General features: G+C 45.1%; 1 protein-coding gene across 1 annotated transcript; it reads right to left on the bottom strand.

Annotated features, from left to right (window-relative positions):
* Positions 1–4,897: 4,897 nt before the first annotated feature.
* Positions 4,898–17,487, bottom strand: LOC8033258 (UPF0687 protein C20orf27 homolog). Its single transcript, XM_002403137.5, has 6 exons — positions 17,125–17,487; positions 16,647–16,683; positions 16,339–16,451; positions 16,091–16,220; positions 10,082–10,210; positions 4,898–6,842 (listed from the first exon to the last, which is right to left on the bottom strand). Exons 2-6 carry the CDS (start codon positions 16,669–16,671, stop codon positions 6,742–6,744), a joined length of 498 nt encoding a protein of 165 aa, XP_002403181.1. The 5' UTR covers positions 16,672–16,683; positions 17,125–17,487; the 3' UTR covers positions 4,898–6,741.
* Positions 17,488–17,713: the final 226 nt, after the last annotated feature.

The raw sequence follows: 17,713 nt of genomic DNA, 5'->3' as shown, positions 1-17,713 counted from the left end.
GCACCAACTGACTTGGTCGAATTGCGTTCCTTTCTCGGACTAATGGAATATTCCCATTTTCTTCCACATGCAGAGGTGGTGAAGCCACAAAGACCAGTAGTTTGTCTGGGATTATGAGGCCGATGAGAGTTTCTTCAAGGCCAAGATGCTGCTCGCCTCATGCGGGGCAGTGTCAATGTTTGACAAATCTCTGCCGGTACAGCTGATGACTGATGCATTTGCCTATGGGCTAGAAGCCGTGCTGCAGCAACTTGTCGATGGAGAGAGCTGCACGGTGACATTTGCATCGAGAACTTTGACACCGCAGTAACTCAAGTACGCTACAGGGGAACGAGAGGCATTCGCATGCTTATGGGCCTGTGAACGCTGGCTTAACTATCTGTGGCGCAGAACCATCGTGTTACGAACTGACCATTGGGCATTGGTGACACTTCTTTCCACAAATGGTACTGGGAGGCATCCACTTCGGATCGAGCGGTGGTGTGCCCGGTCACTGCAGTACAACTTTACTGTGCAATACACGATAGGGGAGAACAATGTAGTGGCGGATGCACTGTCCCAGTTGCCCCTACTGTTAACACAAGGTGAGCCAGTGGAAGAGGTCATTGCCTCAGTGTCAAGCGTTGTAACAAAGAGCCAACTGCAAGCAGCAACCGAGACTGATCCAGTGTTGAAGGAAGTGATGCAATATGTTACGTCAAACTGGCCAGAGAAGAAAAGACTGTCAAGGAAGCCACTGTTATTTTTCTGCATCCAGGAAGAACTGTCTGTTGTCAAGAGTCCTTTTTCGTGCAGAGCGGGTGGTGCCTCCATCAACGCTTAGACCCAGATTCACCACAGTAGCTCACGAATCCCATCCAGGCATCGCAAGAATGAATAAACTGCGGGAACATTCTTGGTAGGATGGATGACTGCGCAGAGAGCACCATCAGGAACTGTGCAAGGCCTAAGACAAATCTGCAAAGACTGTTGCAGCTCCTCTACAGCCGGTGCAGGGCCCGAAAAAGCCTGGGAAAAATTAGGTATGGACATTGTGGGTCCAATGGAAAGGGCATCACCTGAATGTAGGTTCACAGCAGCCGTGATCGACTATCACAGCAAATGGCCAGAGATTTTTTTGTGTCGTCGGTAACGTCGCAGTTTGTGGTTAAAGTGCTGTTGGAACTTTTTTCACAGGAAGGCTATCCAAAGAGCATTGTGACTGACAATGGGCATCAGTTTGTGTCGTCGTATTTTGATGTTTCTACGGGATGAGGGATTGAGCACTGCCAATAGTCAGATCGAACGGTTTAATCGTGTTTCAAGGAGCAAAGACCCCTCAAGGAAGCCATCTTGGATGGAGTACCTCAGCATCTAAAGAGCCACACCCTCACCCCCTGCAACAACAGGCAAGTCTCCAGCATATCTGTTACCTGGAAGGAGGCCACGGACCAGGCTGGACGTGGTCGGACTCCCCGAGAAAGTTCTTCGACAAGCCACAGGCGCACATCGCAAAGCTGCAGTGCCGGGTCTTGGAGCAGCAACAACGCACCAAGAGGTACACTGATGAAAGACGAGGTGCCAGGAATTCCATCATAGAGCCCAGAGATTTTGTGAAGATGGGGGTCTGGTAACTGGGAATCCAGTGGGGCTTGGTTTTTTTTTTTTTTTTTAAAGAGGACGTGCTTCCGGAGCTCCTGCGAAGCTAAGTGATTTTTGGTATATTTAGTTTAGTTGCGTGTGTGTTTATGGGGTAGTAGAAAGCAGTAAAGTAGCGGTAGGATCAGGGAGTTAGGTTAAAGTAGACTTTTTAGTTAGGGTCACGAGACCGAACCACGTGCACGTTCGGAACTTTTGGCTGGCTACTTGGTTGTGTGGGCTGAGGCGTACTCAGGCTTTCTTGGTTCGAGTTTTGGCGGGATATTTGTCAGAGGGTCGCGCCATGCGTCGGTAGGTGTGGTGAATACGCGACGGAAAAAGGATGCGAAGCCTAAAGTAAAAGAAGGACACAATATAGAATGTGAAGAGTGTGGGCATTTGTGCTACATGATGGAGACGGAGTTCGAAAGTAGCAGAAGCCAAGGGGAGCAGCTTTACATGTCGGAGTTGCGAGATGGTTGAGGATGGTTTCAGGAGAATAGGACGGGAATGAGCGGCTACGGTCGAGGAGTTGAAGCGGGAGATACGGGTAGAGCGGGAAAAGCGGGTTCAGCTCGAGGCGCAGGTCAGAGATCCGATTAAGAGGGCTGAAGCAGATGTGGAAGAGACGACCAGGGAATGGGGAAAGCAAGGTAGGGAGCGTGGCAGGAGAGCTTGGGCAAGAACGGGAGCAGCGAGCAGAGCTTGAGCGACAAGTAGAGGAGCTTAGACAGGGAGAAGAGTGGAAGGCGGAGTTGGAGGAGCATAAGAAGTGTGAGCATATGGTGCAGCAACTGACAGTAGTAGTTAATACGAAAAAGGGGGAGGTGGCAGAGAAGACGGCGGTAGGAGCGGCAGACCCAGGGGGACAGTTCACTGGTGACCAGGTGGTTGCCAGTGTAAGAAAGGAGCCTGCACATTTGTATAGCGCTGCAGTACAATGGGGTCCGAGGAAGGCAGCAGAGGTTGAGGCAGAGAAAGCACAGATAGCTGGAGGGTGTGAAGACGGGCAGTCTTTAAGGAGGTGCTGGTGGTAGGAGACTCGGAACATAACAAGGGTGAAGGAGGGGCTGCTGGACAGGGTGAAAGGGGATGGGAGGGTAAACGTGGCCCAGTCAGAAAAGTGCATTGTAGATGCTATGGGCAAAGCGCAGGAGGAGGTGTGGAGAAGCGTGGAGGGAGAGAACCTAGTGATAGTACATGCAGGACTAAATGATGTGTTAAAGGGACCTTGGCAGGCAGATAGAGTTGGGGCTATGCAAGCTGAGGGAGGTCTCTGAGACGGTGCATGTGCAAATGCACACCATCCCAGAGGTCTGGGGACAGTCTTTGCAGATAGAGAAGCGGGTGGTGGAAGTTAACCAGGTGATAAGGGGGATGAGCCGACAATTTGAGTATAGAGTAATGGAAGTAAGCAGGATGGTGTACGAGGCTCGCTCCGACCCTTGTACCATGGGGCATCCACTACAGAAGAACCACTGGTAGCACGGCAGGCAATAAAATTGGACGTCGCATCATAAATTTTTTTGGGGGGTCCCAGAGCCCTGAGGGCGCCGCTGTAAATGAGAGCCAAAATGTAGATCCAAAGGGGAGGGTTTGGGGGGGTGGTAGGAAGTCTCGCAGGAACAGGAAAAGAAACAGCTTAACATAGGGTTCATAAACATGCAGAGGGGCAGGAACAGAATAAAGTGAGAGGAGATAGAGGTTGGGGTTTTTAACCGAAAAAGGTCTGTTTTTTAGGGCCGCGTCGAGGTGTGGTTGGGGAAGACCCGGAAGAAGGGGGGAGAGAGAGAGGGCTTTGCAAGGTTCGACATTGTGCGACTTCTTCGTGATTGCCCTCTTCCAAGGTTCAACATGCAACCAAAGAGGTCTTGGATTGGCCTTTACGGTACATCTGAGTCCTTTCTGTGATCGGGCTTAGTGTGTCAAAATCCTGGTCCTAAAAAAAAAAGAAAGAAAGTTTGGATGTGGGCTAGTATAAGGATTTTTGCTTCATGCGCTTCAGAGGACATCAAGGAAAGCCGTTAATAACTTTCTTAACACCTCTCTCAGACTTCCCTGTGGTTAAAAACACAAATACAATGGATTTTTCTTTTTGCCATTCCACTGGTTCTTGTACGGTCATCAGCTCAGACGGTCACGTCGTTGGTATGGGAAGGAAAAAAAAAGTGCGCTGAAGATTACGCCCGCGAATTCCGCGATCTTGAGGTGTGTCCTGACGGAAGTTAAAGACCACCTATGTATATGTGCAGTTATTTTTTGAGTGATCACAAATATCGCAGCTACAAGGCTCATCTGATCCGGTGTCCGATGTTGTTTCTTTCATATTCACCGAAATAAACCGGTAAACCTTTTTTGAGAATAAATATACATTGAAAAAAAAAAGAAAATTTAATTTTAAATTAAACACCGAAAGAAGTACGCCAAATTTCGAAAAAATAAAAACTGAAAACGCGGAACCCTAGTCATAACGCATTCATACCACCAAGTGGTGAAGCTTGTAACCACGCCTGCCTCGCTGTAGATTTGCCTGTGCCGAGACAATGGACATCATGAATGCGCTCAACCTCTCTACACACATCATGCTCTCCAATGGCCGCTCTTCGAGCGCTTGCCAGATTCAAACGAACAATATAGCCATTCATTCCAAATACAAAAGTGAGATTGTCATTTACAGATAGTGTTGATCATATTAACTTATTCCTGAACATGATAGGTATATTTAAACTTTAATTTCATATATCCCTTTAGCATGAACCACTGCAAAAGCATGCATTCTTTGCTTAATTAAGGAAGTGCCTGACTTGAATGACCACACATGCAGCAGCACCTACTAAAGCTGCCTACTACTCGTGCTTCTAGTCTGCTGTGGTCCACATTAAGGTAACACGAAGTATAGTGCAAGTCGTGCATAGAACAATACGAGTCGACAACTTATTGCAAATTTGTTTAAGGGGCAAAAAAAGAATTTCTTGCAACCCCTGGAAGCTTAAGGCTGCATGAGCACAGACTTTAACAATGTCCCAATTTTGTCAACAGGCTATGACTCTAAGGAATCATTCAATCGTTCAGCCAAATGATTAAAAAGGACATAACCCTGCCACATCTTGGAAGTGCATTAAATTTGCACATACCCAGCATTTGAGATCCACAAGAGCACAGTTTTGTTGTCTCCTGTTTTCCATTATCAAACTTTACAGAACCACAATGCCAGAAAAAATATCTGAATGTCCTTGCAGAAGGTCAAAATCAGCCAAAAGAAGGACGCTACAAGCATGCCTAAAGTAGAAAGGTTCCAAAACTTTATTACACAGATATAGAAATTCTGTATATTATATTATACTAGCATTGACATGGCACCACAACTCTTGTATTGAACACCTAGGAGATGGATTGCATTGTACGAAGCAGATACCACTGCCAGTTGGCCAGCCAACCTTGCAGTTGCACTGTCATATGCCATGAATTACTCAATATTCTGATAGAAAAGAAGAAAAACAGTAATGGGAACTTGGCCTTGTAAGTTGGAACTGTCTAGGAGCTTCGCTGTGCTTGCTTGTCCCCCCTTTAAATCTTTTACTACACAAAATACCGGGTGAAACAAGGAGACGGTAGGCTCTTTAAATCGACCGGAAAATTCGGTTTCTTAACCTATCGCGCTACGACTTTGTGCAGCATTGCCCACAGATGGTGCATTTTTTTTTGTAAAATTTGCAAAGAGCGAACTTACCTGAGGAAAAAGTAAAGAAAGAAAAAGGCTTAGCTCGTATGGAAACGCAGCGACGCCACCAGTCTGCAGACAACACGACACCGTTTCGCACGGGAGACAAGAGATGGCGCACCAAATGCCACCAACGAACGAGCATACGGCGCCGAGAGCAGACCTTTTTAGCAGACAATCTTTTCGACTCAAAAACGGCGCGCGTTCCGCAGGCGGCGACAGTAGCAGAAACAAAAAAGACAGGCGCGGTAACAGCAAGGAACTGCAGTTCCTTGTCTGCAAAAGGGCCGGCTCTCTGTGTCGTCTGCTCGTTCGTTGGCGGCAGTTGGCGTCGCGACCGCTTGCGCCATCTCTTGTCTTCCGTGCGAAACGGCGTCGTGTTGTTTGCAGAACGGTGGCGTCGCTGCGTTTCCATAGGAGCTAAGCCTTTTTCTTTCTTTACTTTTTCCTCAGGTAAGTTCGCTCTTTGCAAATTTTACAAGAAAAATGCGCCATCTGTGGGCAACGCTGCACAAAGTCGTAGCGCGATAGGTTAAGAAACCGAATTTTCCGGTCGATTTAAAGAGCCTACAGTCTCCTTGTTTCACCCGGTAATTAGAAGTTTCAGTTCTAGTTGAAGTTATGAAAGAGGATCAACCCCCAATAATGTGACCACTCATTTATGCCACAAGCAGCCATAAAGTAAACGTTCCATATTAGCAGACATATTTTACACAGTGTCCCCATAATCTGCTAGGGAGGAAAGCCTATCAGACTAGTGAGGGTCAGATTGGTGGGGGGTTGACCCAAGCCTACAGAAATAAGTCACAGTATCAGTAAAATGAAACAAGGTAGAAGCAGTGTGCTGGCAAACGTGCCATCAGTTACTGTAAAAGGTTTGATATATGTTTCAAGCGGTGACCACGCTTCTTGCGATAAAGAGCTCAAAACCTGCTCAAAACACCGATTCAACCTTCTATAATAATTAAACCCTATAGTGCGAATTTCTTGCCTTATAGTATATGACGCTTGAAAACTAAGAGTGATAACATTTAGTCCATAAAAATGCATCTGAATCCCAGTCACTATCGGAACTGTTTGTACAGAATTTCCCCATCAACATAAAACTTCACATTCAGAGGGTGTGCCGGCCACCTTGTGGCGCATGTGTCTTTAGGCACTGAGAAGACTAGTAATGGCTATCCCGACGCCTCTCCAGCACATCAATAAGAATAAAAACAAATGAAGGCAGGCAACTTTGGTTCGGAATGAACCAAGGGGGTGAAAAAAGGGAAGTTTCAAAGCAGTGGTTTCTCCATGTTGACAGTTTTGTTTTGCAAACTCCTAGTGCCAGCCAGTCTCTCCAATAAAAATGTTTCTTCAAAGGGCATTGCAAGGGAATTTAAACCCTTGCTAGGGGCAGCTCAGTCAAAGCCTTGCCAGTCGCTCAGGTCAGACTCTTCCTCCATCTCCACTCCGATACAGTGTATGCCTGTCTTGAGGAATGGGGTGCCCTTGCCCTTTCCTGAAAGGAAAAGGTCAAGCCTATACACTTTATACATGCAGTCATGTGCCGGGCATCACTGCCGCAGCCTCAAGTTTTCACGTCTCCTTAGACTACAAAAATTGTAGCCTGCACGATCCTGTGAAACCTGCGGTATTTAAACTTTCAAGAAAAGTCGGCACTCATATCTCGACTAAATTTTATATTAAATAGAAAGCTGAAAGGAGGTGAGAAGGTCCTCCTTTCAGCATGGACTCATTCTTGGTACAATTTCACGCATCACCTTAAATTCTGCTGTGTATTCGATTTAATTGCTCAAAAACAAACTACGAGGGGTGCTCAATAAGTAATCTAGCTGACCTGATACTGTATGAGAAGCAGCTCCGAGGGGAAGATAATTAATTTTACAACATAATTACCTCCCAATTGCCACGTGCCCAGTCCACCTGAATTTCCAAGGATTAATCCCATGACAAAGGCACCCCCCAGTTCCACAGATCAATCATAACCACTCACTTTCAGCACTTTCTCAGCTCAAGACCCCCCCCCCCCCCCCCCCCCTTTATGAGGACTTCTTGAACTACTTTTAGCAGAAGCAGGTCAATGGGTATTACATTTTAAACCAGATTTGACTCCCAGTGACCCACCCTTTCCTAACCGGAAAGTCAAGGATGTCTTGTTAGAAGAAAACTCTTTGGGTATCGAAGATCTGAAAACTATGACCTTCGAAAGGCTTGAAGGGAAAAATGTTGAATTGTAATCTCAAGACAGCATGCCTTGCATTTTAAAAGGACACTGCAAACTAAAAAAAAAAAAAAAAAAAAAAACTTTTTTTTTTTAAATTTTGGAAATTGTAGCATTTGCAACAATGAACAAAACGGTGTTTTGACGGTGTTGATCTTGTGGAAGCTGCATGCTCACAGAAACAATCAATTACATATCTACCCATCTGACCTATGTATATACAGCATCCCACATATATACAACAACCCGTGTTGCAATCGGTGAGCTTATTCCAGTGTTTAGTGCGGCACAAAACTATGTTTGGCTCTGGGTTATTGATTCTGCAACACAATCGTGCCATTTTGCTAGGTGCTGAAAAAATAACTGGTGCATTTTAACATTGAGCGTACGGTGCATGTATCGGATGACCGTACATGCACCGTAAAGGAAAAACAAGCGTAAGTGACACATCCTTAGCCTTATCTACAAAGTAAGATCTGAAATGCGGGCTGTGCCGCAATACGTAATTACTTGGCATTTCTCAGTAACTATATATACTTGTTTTCAAATAAACGTCAGTTGAGAATGTGCCTTGTCTAGTCCCTCTTGCCTTGTGTCATTTTGGCGCTGTTTTCTTTAGATATGAACCAACTGGCCCAAATCACCACCTCATTGAGGTATTCCCACCATGTACTTCTACTCCAAAAGCGTGAAGCGAAAAAGTGCGAGAGGAATGTGGAGAAACCTGGCCCCCATGCACCGTCCATGAATCCGTCTAAACCATCTTGCAGCATATATAATTTTGTTTGGTGGTTGTTATTTCTTTTGTGGGTGGAGGGGAACATGCATTTTGTGACATACGAGGGTCTTTTGATAAGTACGGTAAAAAAGCAAGATAAACACCAGTCTTTTTTTTTTTTCAAATTTAATTTATTTTTCAATGTAGTCTCCACTGAGGGCTACACACTTGCTTGGTCCCGTGAGTTTCGACTTTTTTAATTTTGTCAGAAAAATGGGCTTTCTCAAAACCTGCAAAATATGCATTAATGGCAAAAGCGTCCTCCTCTAAAAAAAAAAAAAAAAGATTAGGTAAAAGTTATTTTTGGAGAATAGTGGGGATGAGAAATCAGTTCGAAGCCGAATTTGTGCAGTTTTGCCATTGCGATGGTCGATTTGTGGGCTGGCACATTTTCCTGCTGAAAAAGCACTTTGTTTGTGTGCTGATCTGTGCTGTTATATTTTTAGTTCTTTTTTTAGACAATCTAATAATGTTGCATAATAAGCCCCTGTTATTGTTTTACCTTTCTTCAAGTAGTCGACCAAGATAATTCCTTGGGTATCCCAAAAAAAATGGTGGCCATCACTCTTCCAGCTGACAAAATGGTCTTTGCCTTCTTTGGTGCACTCTCCTCAGTCGTTGTCCACTGCTTTGACTGCTGCTTCGACTCGAGTGTCAAGTGGTGGATTCAAGTTCATCCACCGTCGGGAATCGATGCATAAGTTCTTTGGGTTGTGATTCAACCTCGCCTAACACAGCACTGAAGTGTCCTTTTAGGCGCGTTTTTGTCGACAATAAGCAGTTTTGGCAACCATCGTGCACACACCTTTTCCATGCTCAACATTTCATGCAGGATATTGTGAATATGTTCCGTTAAGATGCCAAGAGTTTCAGCGATCTCACACACTTTCACTCTGTGGTCTTCCAAAATGATGCCGCGAATTTTTTCAACGATTTCCTCCCTGGTGACCTCAACTGGGCGTCCGGAGCACGCTTCATCTTCAGTGGATGTTCAGCCACGTTGAAACTAACCGGCCCAAAACTAGATTGTCTTCAATGCTGGTGCAAAATCCCCGTGAACTCCGTCCAGCTCGACTTTGATCTGCACAGCCATTAACTTTTTTAAATAAAAATGTTTGAACACCGTACGGAACTCATTTTTTTCCATTTTTGTTGTAGCTGACGAAGTGCCCGCTTCAAACATTTCTCGAGCGTGAACCACATGTCGCGTGTGGCTGAAATTAGGCTTGAGCTAGTTTGAAGAGCCATAGTTGCCAGCTGTAACATCATCACATGAATTGTTGTGCCATCTTGCAGAAATTTACCAAACTTATCAAATAACCCTCATACGTACCCAGGCAGTTAAAACAAAACAATTTCTTGAGCATGCAGTGGCCTTTTAAAGCATAATGAACAAGTTGAGCTCGAATGTGCCTATGTCACAAAAAAGAGGTTCCTTTTTGCCTTCAAAGTACCTTTTCAGTGACCATATTTGGGTAGCTTCCTTGTTCACTAACCCCCACAGCAAGCATCAACATTAGATTCAAATACTTTATCCAACGTTCGAGAAATAGTGTCACGAGGGCCTGGTTTTTTCTATTTCTTTTCTTAATCCCAGTTTTTGCGGCTTTTATTCAGAACCACTCTTGGCAGTTGATGCATTCATCACAAGTTTTTGAAACCTGACACCGAGGCGCCTCATGGGAAGATATTGCAGCCATGACAATACTCCCGTTCAAAGTCAGCAGAGGTTACGTACCCAGGACCCTGGCGTTGAGCACAAGTGTTAGTGTGAGCATCGGGTTGTTTGAGGACTGCAAGACCAGTTGCTCACGAAGAAGCTTCTCCTTGTAGGCAAGCATCTCTAGAACCACCTCGTACTTGAAATCTGAGCCCAGCCAGGGAAGAAAGAAAGCTGTCGCAAGATGGCATTCAGATCACAACACTGGCATCATCTCATCTCCATCACTCGCATGTCCAATTTTGTTGCCCACGGGGGATCGGTGGCCGAGTGGGCTCGCGCACACCAGTCGAGAGCACGTCGAGCGAAAGCTCGCGCTGCAGAATTCAGGGATCCTGGATGTGATCCCTATCCCTGCCCGTTTCGATCTGGACGAGCATCGTACCGGCATGCGGTTGTGTGTCACTACTGCGTGGTGCATGTTAAAGACCCCAGGCTAGTGGTTGTACTGCACTGGCTAAATTGCTCATCTACAGCTGAGACACCAGACACTCATTGGGGCCGACTAACTTCCAGCTGTATAAACATACACACAACACAATTGTTTCACATGTTTGGTACCTGCATAATAGGCTTAGATCTATCATTTTTTTTAATTCAGGTAAGTGTGCCTGCAGTCAATAAATCGGGACAAGTACACTAGCCGTCAAGCTAGTTGTCTACTTTGGAAAAATGGTAGCAAGTCTTGTAGTAACATTATGGTTTTGTTCCAGGTATATCACTTTCAAGTTATGAATGCTTTGCTGTAGCTCCTTTTGTACCAGATAGAACTAAATCTTCAGTATTAGAAGTCTCTGCAATGCACATGCTCTTAATCTCAAGAGATGTGTAAAAGAATATGTCATAATAATAATGTTTCACTTTCAACATATACAATAAACTCTGCCCTATGCCTCATAGGAGACATCTGCAATGGTGGTCCAGCCAGCTTTGAGTTTGGAGAAATTTTTGGAGCAGAAAAAATATTGTTATGGAGCATGTTTGTATCAGAAAAAGTGGCTTTTTGGAGCAGCTTTGGAGCAGCACACATGCAAGTTTGGAGCAATATGGTGCAGTTCCCCATTAGTGATACTGGCATGCATTCATGTGATCAGTTACGTGATGCCCATTAAGAACCCAAATTTAGCAGTTATGCTGTACTATAGTTGGTGAGAGGTTAAGAGTCAAGTGGAAGCTCCTCCCTCCTCTTTCCACTTTTGCAAAGCGAACGCTGGGGAGGGCCTTTTCTCCCACGGTCTTTCCAGTGATGCCCAGCCGAAAGCCGGGCATCAACCGTGGCCATCTGCGGGCCGGGGTTTCGCGACCCCTACTCTAGATTAGCACTATACAAAGACTTATCACGTGAAACGAGCAAATAATCAATAAATATATTCTGGGTTTTCCCTAATTTATAGAGATTTTAAAGAGTTGTACGATCAAGGATTCAGCGATCGTTTGACGTACAAAAAGGCAACAATTGAGTAACCAAGCAGTCCCGACCTAGAGCACTATATAGCCCCTTCGGAGCAGAGTAGCACAATCCAGAACGCCATCTCTCGGCGACTAGCAGCGAACACCCGGAGGTTCCAACTCCAGTCAGAAATGCATGGGGAACGTGAGAAAATCCTTGTTTCTTTAATATTGTGGGGATGTACGAAACAACAATAGTTTTTGACATAATAAGGGAACATTTTAGAATAATTTGAGCTAAGTTGTGTGCCACATAAGGACGTAATTTTTTTTAAAAATTGCCTGAGCGGCATCATGTGGCAGACGGCAAGGCGACGTCACACCATTCACGTGACCCGCTTCAGCCAACCCAAAAAGTTCATCTCCGCTGCATACAAAAATCGTCTGTTTCAAATATCATTGCCTTGGATTGCCTTCTCAAAATTTTCACACACATCCCATATTATGAAAACTTTGATAAAGTGTTTAGTGTTTTACCAACTTCACGACAGGCTAGTTTCGAAAAGTGTGAACTCGGCATTTATTTTTTAATCAGCCGTGTTACGTCGATCTCCATGTGTTCTTTCATAGGGCGGGCAGCCCTTCCTGGAACCCTCAGTACGACGTGACTCGCGCCGAGCTACTCTGTCGGCCATGTTGTCGGCAAAACATGCGGTTCAAAGGATTGCGTTACTCTGCTCCGTGGGAGCTATATAGTGCCCTATCCCGACCAAGCATGCTAACGAAATGGGAACCATGTGCGAGCACATTTGTATAAAACAGTGTCAAGGGGTGTCCAAACAGGATACTATAAAATGCACGACTCCGACAAATCGTGCGGCACTTGGCTTCCGGTTGTTTTTCTGTGCCAGGGGGAAACTTCGCCCTGTCAATCTGCCGGGGGGGGGGGGGGGGAAGGAGGAACTTTCCCCCCGTCAAATCTTCCTCGCTTCCTCCACGGCGGTCTTGCTCTGCTCATCACGTGAATCCGGAGAGCCACTCACATGCTCTGTTGGCTGTCGGTCAATCGCTCAAGGCCTGCGCCGTTTTTCAAGTCCCGAAAGCGGGAAAGGGAATGACACGAAGGTGAGGTACGCAGGTCGTTGGCGAGGTCAGCCAGACGCAGGTGGCGTGCGACGTCAAATCTGACGAGTACCGACGTCAAAGAAAAGTGGGGGAGGTGAGGAGGAAAGTCGTGATGTTGGCTTGACCACAAAGATCGTCGGGCGACACAACTCCTGCAAAAGATCGTCAAAATTGAAGCGTCCGCTTCAATTTTCACGATTTTTCGGAGTCATATGTTTTGTAGTATCCTGTTTGGACACCCCTTCACGCTTCTGAACATGAGCACGCAGAAAAAAAAAAGAATTACTTGTGCTTGCTAATCTTCAGTAGTGCGCTTCAAAATGCAATTAAAACTGTTAAAACTGTGGTGTCTTAGGAATGTCGGTAAAATTGGTGCGAATCCTGTGAAACAATGCCGCGGAGCCGGAAACCTGGATTGGATAGCGATGGCCAAACCCCACTGGGTTCCCGCAGTTGCCAGACAAAAACGAAAACTCTTCCGAAAACCAATTTGTTCGCAGATTTCTTCGCCTTGGCACGGTTTGGAGCGATTATTCCCTTTGGGCGCAGCAAGGCGGAAGCAAGCGGGAATTCATCAAAATGGCACAACTGGACCACCCCTGCATGTGCAGCATGTGTCTTACGTTGAATAGTATTCAAAACAAAAACAAAAATTTATACAAAAAGATTCGGGGTTAAAGATACATGTTGTCCTGGTCCCCTGCCCAATATTTGAACTATATTGAACATTAATTTCACCCGACCCAAGCCCTTCTCCTCTACAGGTGTCACTAATGGTGTAAATGTGGTTTTTCTCACGAGAACCCTTCAAAGCTATGCCTACTTGCAACCATAGCTTAGCATGTACCCTAATATGCAAACCTACAATAAACAATTGATTTCTCAGGGTGTTGCACTAAAATTGACTACCTAGAGTGGTTCACCGAGATGCGACCTTTTTTGATTTCCATACAAAATCCAAATACCTCTATCGGCAATTTACCCGATAGAGGCATTCATATTCAAGACGTCCTTTCTAAAACTTGGGTTAGGTCAGACTTCTTTCTAGAAATCAGGAAGTAATGGTTTCTTGGTCCACTTTTTCTCATCTCTAGAAAAATAATAGAAAAGATACTTAACCGACCAAGTTTAAATCCCGACACCGCCAAAGATTTTGTCTTTTGGTGTCTTCGTACCCTTTATACCATTTGATCAGTATGATTCATTTATATGCATATTTTCGATTATTTCGTCTTTGGAGACCGCATAAGGTGATGAAAATGCCCCGTGATATACCCTATATTCAAACGTGGCTCTAGACTCTCACAGATGTTGATATTGTGTTTCTAAAAACTCATAAATAAGAAACATTACACATACACATGACGGGATAAACAGTGAGAGGAATTCTAGAACACAAGCACATACCACGTGCCGGCAAGCATCGTACCACATTCCATGCGGCGACATGTGCCTCCAGAACACCTCCGATTGGATACATTTCATCTTGGTGCATTAGTAAGACAGATAGAAAATGACGAAAGGGCAAGATGGTGTGGTGCAGTGGTTAGCGTGCCTGACCGGCAATTGGGAAGCTTAGCGTTTGAATCTCGGCGTCGATAGTTAGTCAGTGCAACCCGGTAGTAATCTTCCCAATTTTTTCTTAAAAAAGAGTAGGATCTCGAAAAAGAATACTAAAATATAACTGTTCCCTAACTCTGGTATTTTAAAATCAAATAAAATTTTAGGGGTGGGCGAATGATGATTTGAATCGAATAGCAGTGCGTCATTCATAGCCTTCACAGTGCTGGGGAAACCAATGACATAAGGGTTCTCTTGGCAGTGTAAAAGCTAAGAATGACACTGTGCTATTCAATTCAAACCACTACTTGCCCACATTTTTTTTAATTTTTACCCCTGAAGTTTATAACATTCGAAATCCGAAAACAAACAAACTTATGCATATTTATGGAAAACTTGAAGGCCGCAAAAAACGAAGACTTGATTTTCGCAGCGACTTTAACTTTGTGAATTTGGTCAATCCTACCACTCGCAAGACATTGATTATGCAAACGCATTGCCCATGGTAAGTGTGGAGTCAGATTCAGCCTGGAAATATACCACTGTCGGGAGGAGATGAGGCTATAGCCTAAAATTGTCGTCCTTGGCAAGCGAGTAGAAGATAAACAGGCGCAGAGGTAAGTCGAGAAGATACCTCGGATTGTGTAAGCCCTTGCACAATGGGCTAGCTCTTTCAAGACACATACCAACAGATTCCTGGCATTGCCAGAGAGTCCTACAATATATGCACAATATTACCTGTGCGCAGGAAAGGTGTACACACACTCCAAAACTTTGTTCAAGATAATGCTGGCTGAGCATCTTTTCACAGAAGTTATCTGTACATTTAAAATTCATCTCAAAAGTGAGTAAAACCAATACATCTATCACAACTGCTAAACATTTACATACACTTATCTCTATACTGAAGCTGTGCTCCACTTCCTCACTGATTTGTCTTCTTTAATTTGCACAATTTAGACAAGAACTGAAGTGTTTAAATAAAAAAAAAACACACACAGACACAAAAATAAACTTCTGTATTCTGCTTATCAGTAAAGCCTATGCACACAGCAGAGAGCAAACTACCTCAGTTCCAAAGTAGGATACAAATGTTACAATGTTAACTCTTAAATATAGCTGTTTTTCACCGCTTGATTTGATTTTACAAAGATCCCGTAGCAATGCAACACACATTCAGAAGTCGTCCTTGGACGCACACCAACACAGAGGCAGTGGCGTTTCAAAGGCTAGCTTGCTCGAAGATCTGCATTTCTATAGCTACAGGTATTATATTCCCCTAATGTTCTGGGTGTTTGTAATAAAACAACGAGTCACCAAGTCCAAGAGAAGCTCAAAAAGAGGCGACGCTGGTAGGGAGGAAGCCCAAGCAGGTAGCCAATGTGTCACTAAGAGCTCCTATAGTCACTCCCAGAATGAGAGCGGCATGGGGCTCCAGATGTCCCGCCTCCAGTCGGAGCCTCCTACCTTCGCTAACGCTTGGCCGCCTCATAAGCCTCGAGCGTACACGCACAGCCAAAGTATGGCGAAAGGCAACCAGCGTGCATTGGAGGCCAGGCGTTCGAAAGAAATGCCCCACCGTTCTCACCTGGTTAGTGACTATAGCAAAGTTGGAGGCTTCCTGGAGGTTTCTTTTCGAGTAAAAGCGATTAAGACTGCCTTACTGGCAGACTTCAGCATTTTGGGCCAAACAGTCAGTGTTCTTGTCAAAAAAAAGACAATGCCTCATGTTGGACTGAACTGCCTCGACGAGGCCACTGAGGGGGGAGGGGGTTCAGTGTTAAAACATTGCAGTGGATGACGGCTTGTACACAGCAAGTGCTGCAATCTGAATTGTGACTGTCGGCCCTTAAAAGACAGGCCAGTGCAGACAAAACAGCACTTGCGGTGGACAAATCGTTGCCTCGTCGCTACGTGATGTGGTCAGCCTCGCTGTCAATCCACAACAATCACCTGTCGAGTCAACCGGCCTGAGTGTCAACACTCTGACGTTCAGGTTTGGAGGATCCTGGGTCCGTACCGAGAGGCTGCCGAGGTGAGGAGGCGTCGCAAACTGGAAGCGAACCTCGTACCTGTGGTTCACCTGGAAGTGACACAAGCGTTTCCAAGATGAGGTGGAACAAGAGACCTGATGAGAGCAAAGTCGTCGCTTCACCCGTTTACTGCTACCCAACACGATAATAACGGAAACTGCTTCTGACCTGGACGAAACCCAAGTGCACATTGATCAGGACATCGTTGAGCGGTTGCACCAGGATGCTTGAGTCATGACCAAACGTGTCCAAAGATTCTGGGAAGTGCACCTTGTGAGAGGCTGCAGCGATAAAAAAAAAATTATGTTAAAACCAGTTCATGAAGAGATGATTGCTTGCTCAAGTTCAATAACGGCATTCTCATCACATCAGTCCATGAGCTACACAAGAGTGTATTGAAGTTTGTGACGCAATTAAAAAGAAAGTGTTGGGTTCATGTGCCGAGGGAAGGGTGAAGAGCATAAGCTCGATGTTACCTGAGGTGCTGCTGTCAATTTCCATTATTACTTCCAGCTGAAATAGAAGGTGAAGAGTCAGTGTGCGCTGCTCGAGTGACTGGAGGGTAGCGCAGCACGGGAAACGTTATCAGCGGGACGAACGTCAAGACAACGCAGTGCGAAAGGCATAATCAAGTAATTGCTCCCAAGATTAGGCCGGGTCATACTATGTAAACAATAAAAACGTTTTCTTATGTTGTTTTTTTTTTCCTGCGCCAGCGGTTTCCACGACTTACTTGCGTCAGAATAGAAAACTCGATGAGCAGAAACACTTTAATGTTGCGAATTCAAATCCTTTACGAGATGCTGGCGAGAAGTGCGTCCTCTTGACGCATAAACGCAGCGCGCGCGTGACCTCCTTCGGAAATAGGCAAGTTGGTAAACCATGGTCGTTTAGCGAAACTTTGCATGGAACTTCTATGTTCTATGTTCTATTAAGAGGCTGATTTCTACTTACTCGATAGTCTCTCGGTCAGATCATTCCAGCAAAATATCCGTGCCTTTCGATGATCATACCAACCACAACACACGCAAAACAAACTCCGTCGTCAACAGCGTTAACGAGATTCGCATCGGAACGTTGAGAAACGCCTGTTTACGAACCAAACCGCAAAACTTGTTTTTTGTTCTCTTTGCGTTGTATTTCCGCTTTTTTCCTCTCTCCAATCGTATTGCGCGTTATTCAAATTGTTACTCTAATAGCGATACGCTTGACGCCACATATTAAATAACGCGGCAATGCTAACGATTTAAGCAGTTTAAGTGGTCGTCTCTACAGCAAAGCTACTACCGTAATCTAGTATTTCTGGTTGAAAGAGGAGACGATAAGACAAAAATAGACAGTATTGATATCGACACCAAAACAATGTTATATTTGTATTTTTTGTGTTCTAATCGGTTGCGCCACAACATGGCGCCACCGTGCTCCTAGCAACGCGGCGACGCTGCGACGCACAAACAGTTGCTAAGCATATACATAATTAAACAGCGCACAAGGAGAGGGACAGAAAAGGAAGACAGAACAGGCAAGCGCTGTTCTGTTACAA

This window comes from Ixodes scapularis, unplaced genomic scaffold, assembly GCF_016920785.2.
Source record: "Ixodes scapularis isolate PalLabHiFi unplaced genomic scaffold, ASM1692078v2 PGA_scaffold9__187_contigs__length_104089568, whole genome shotgun sequence".
In the NCBI taxonomy this organism is placed as follows: Eukaryota; Metazoa; Arthropoda; class Arachnida; order Ixodida; family Ixodidae; genus Ixodes; species Ixodes scapularis.
This window is presented reverse-complemented; position numbering and strand designations above follow the sequence as displayed.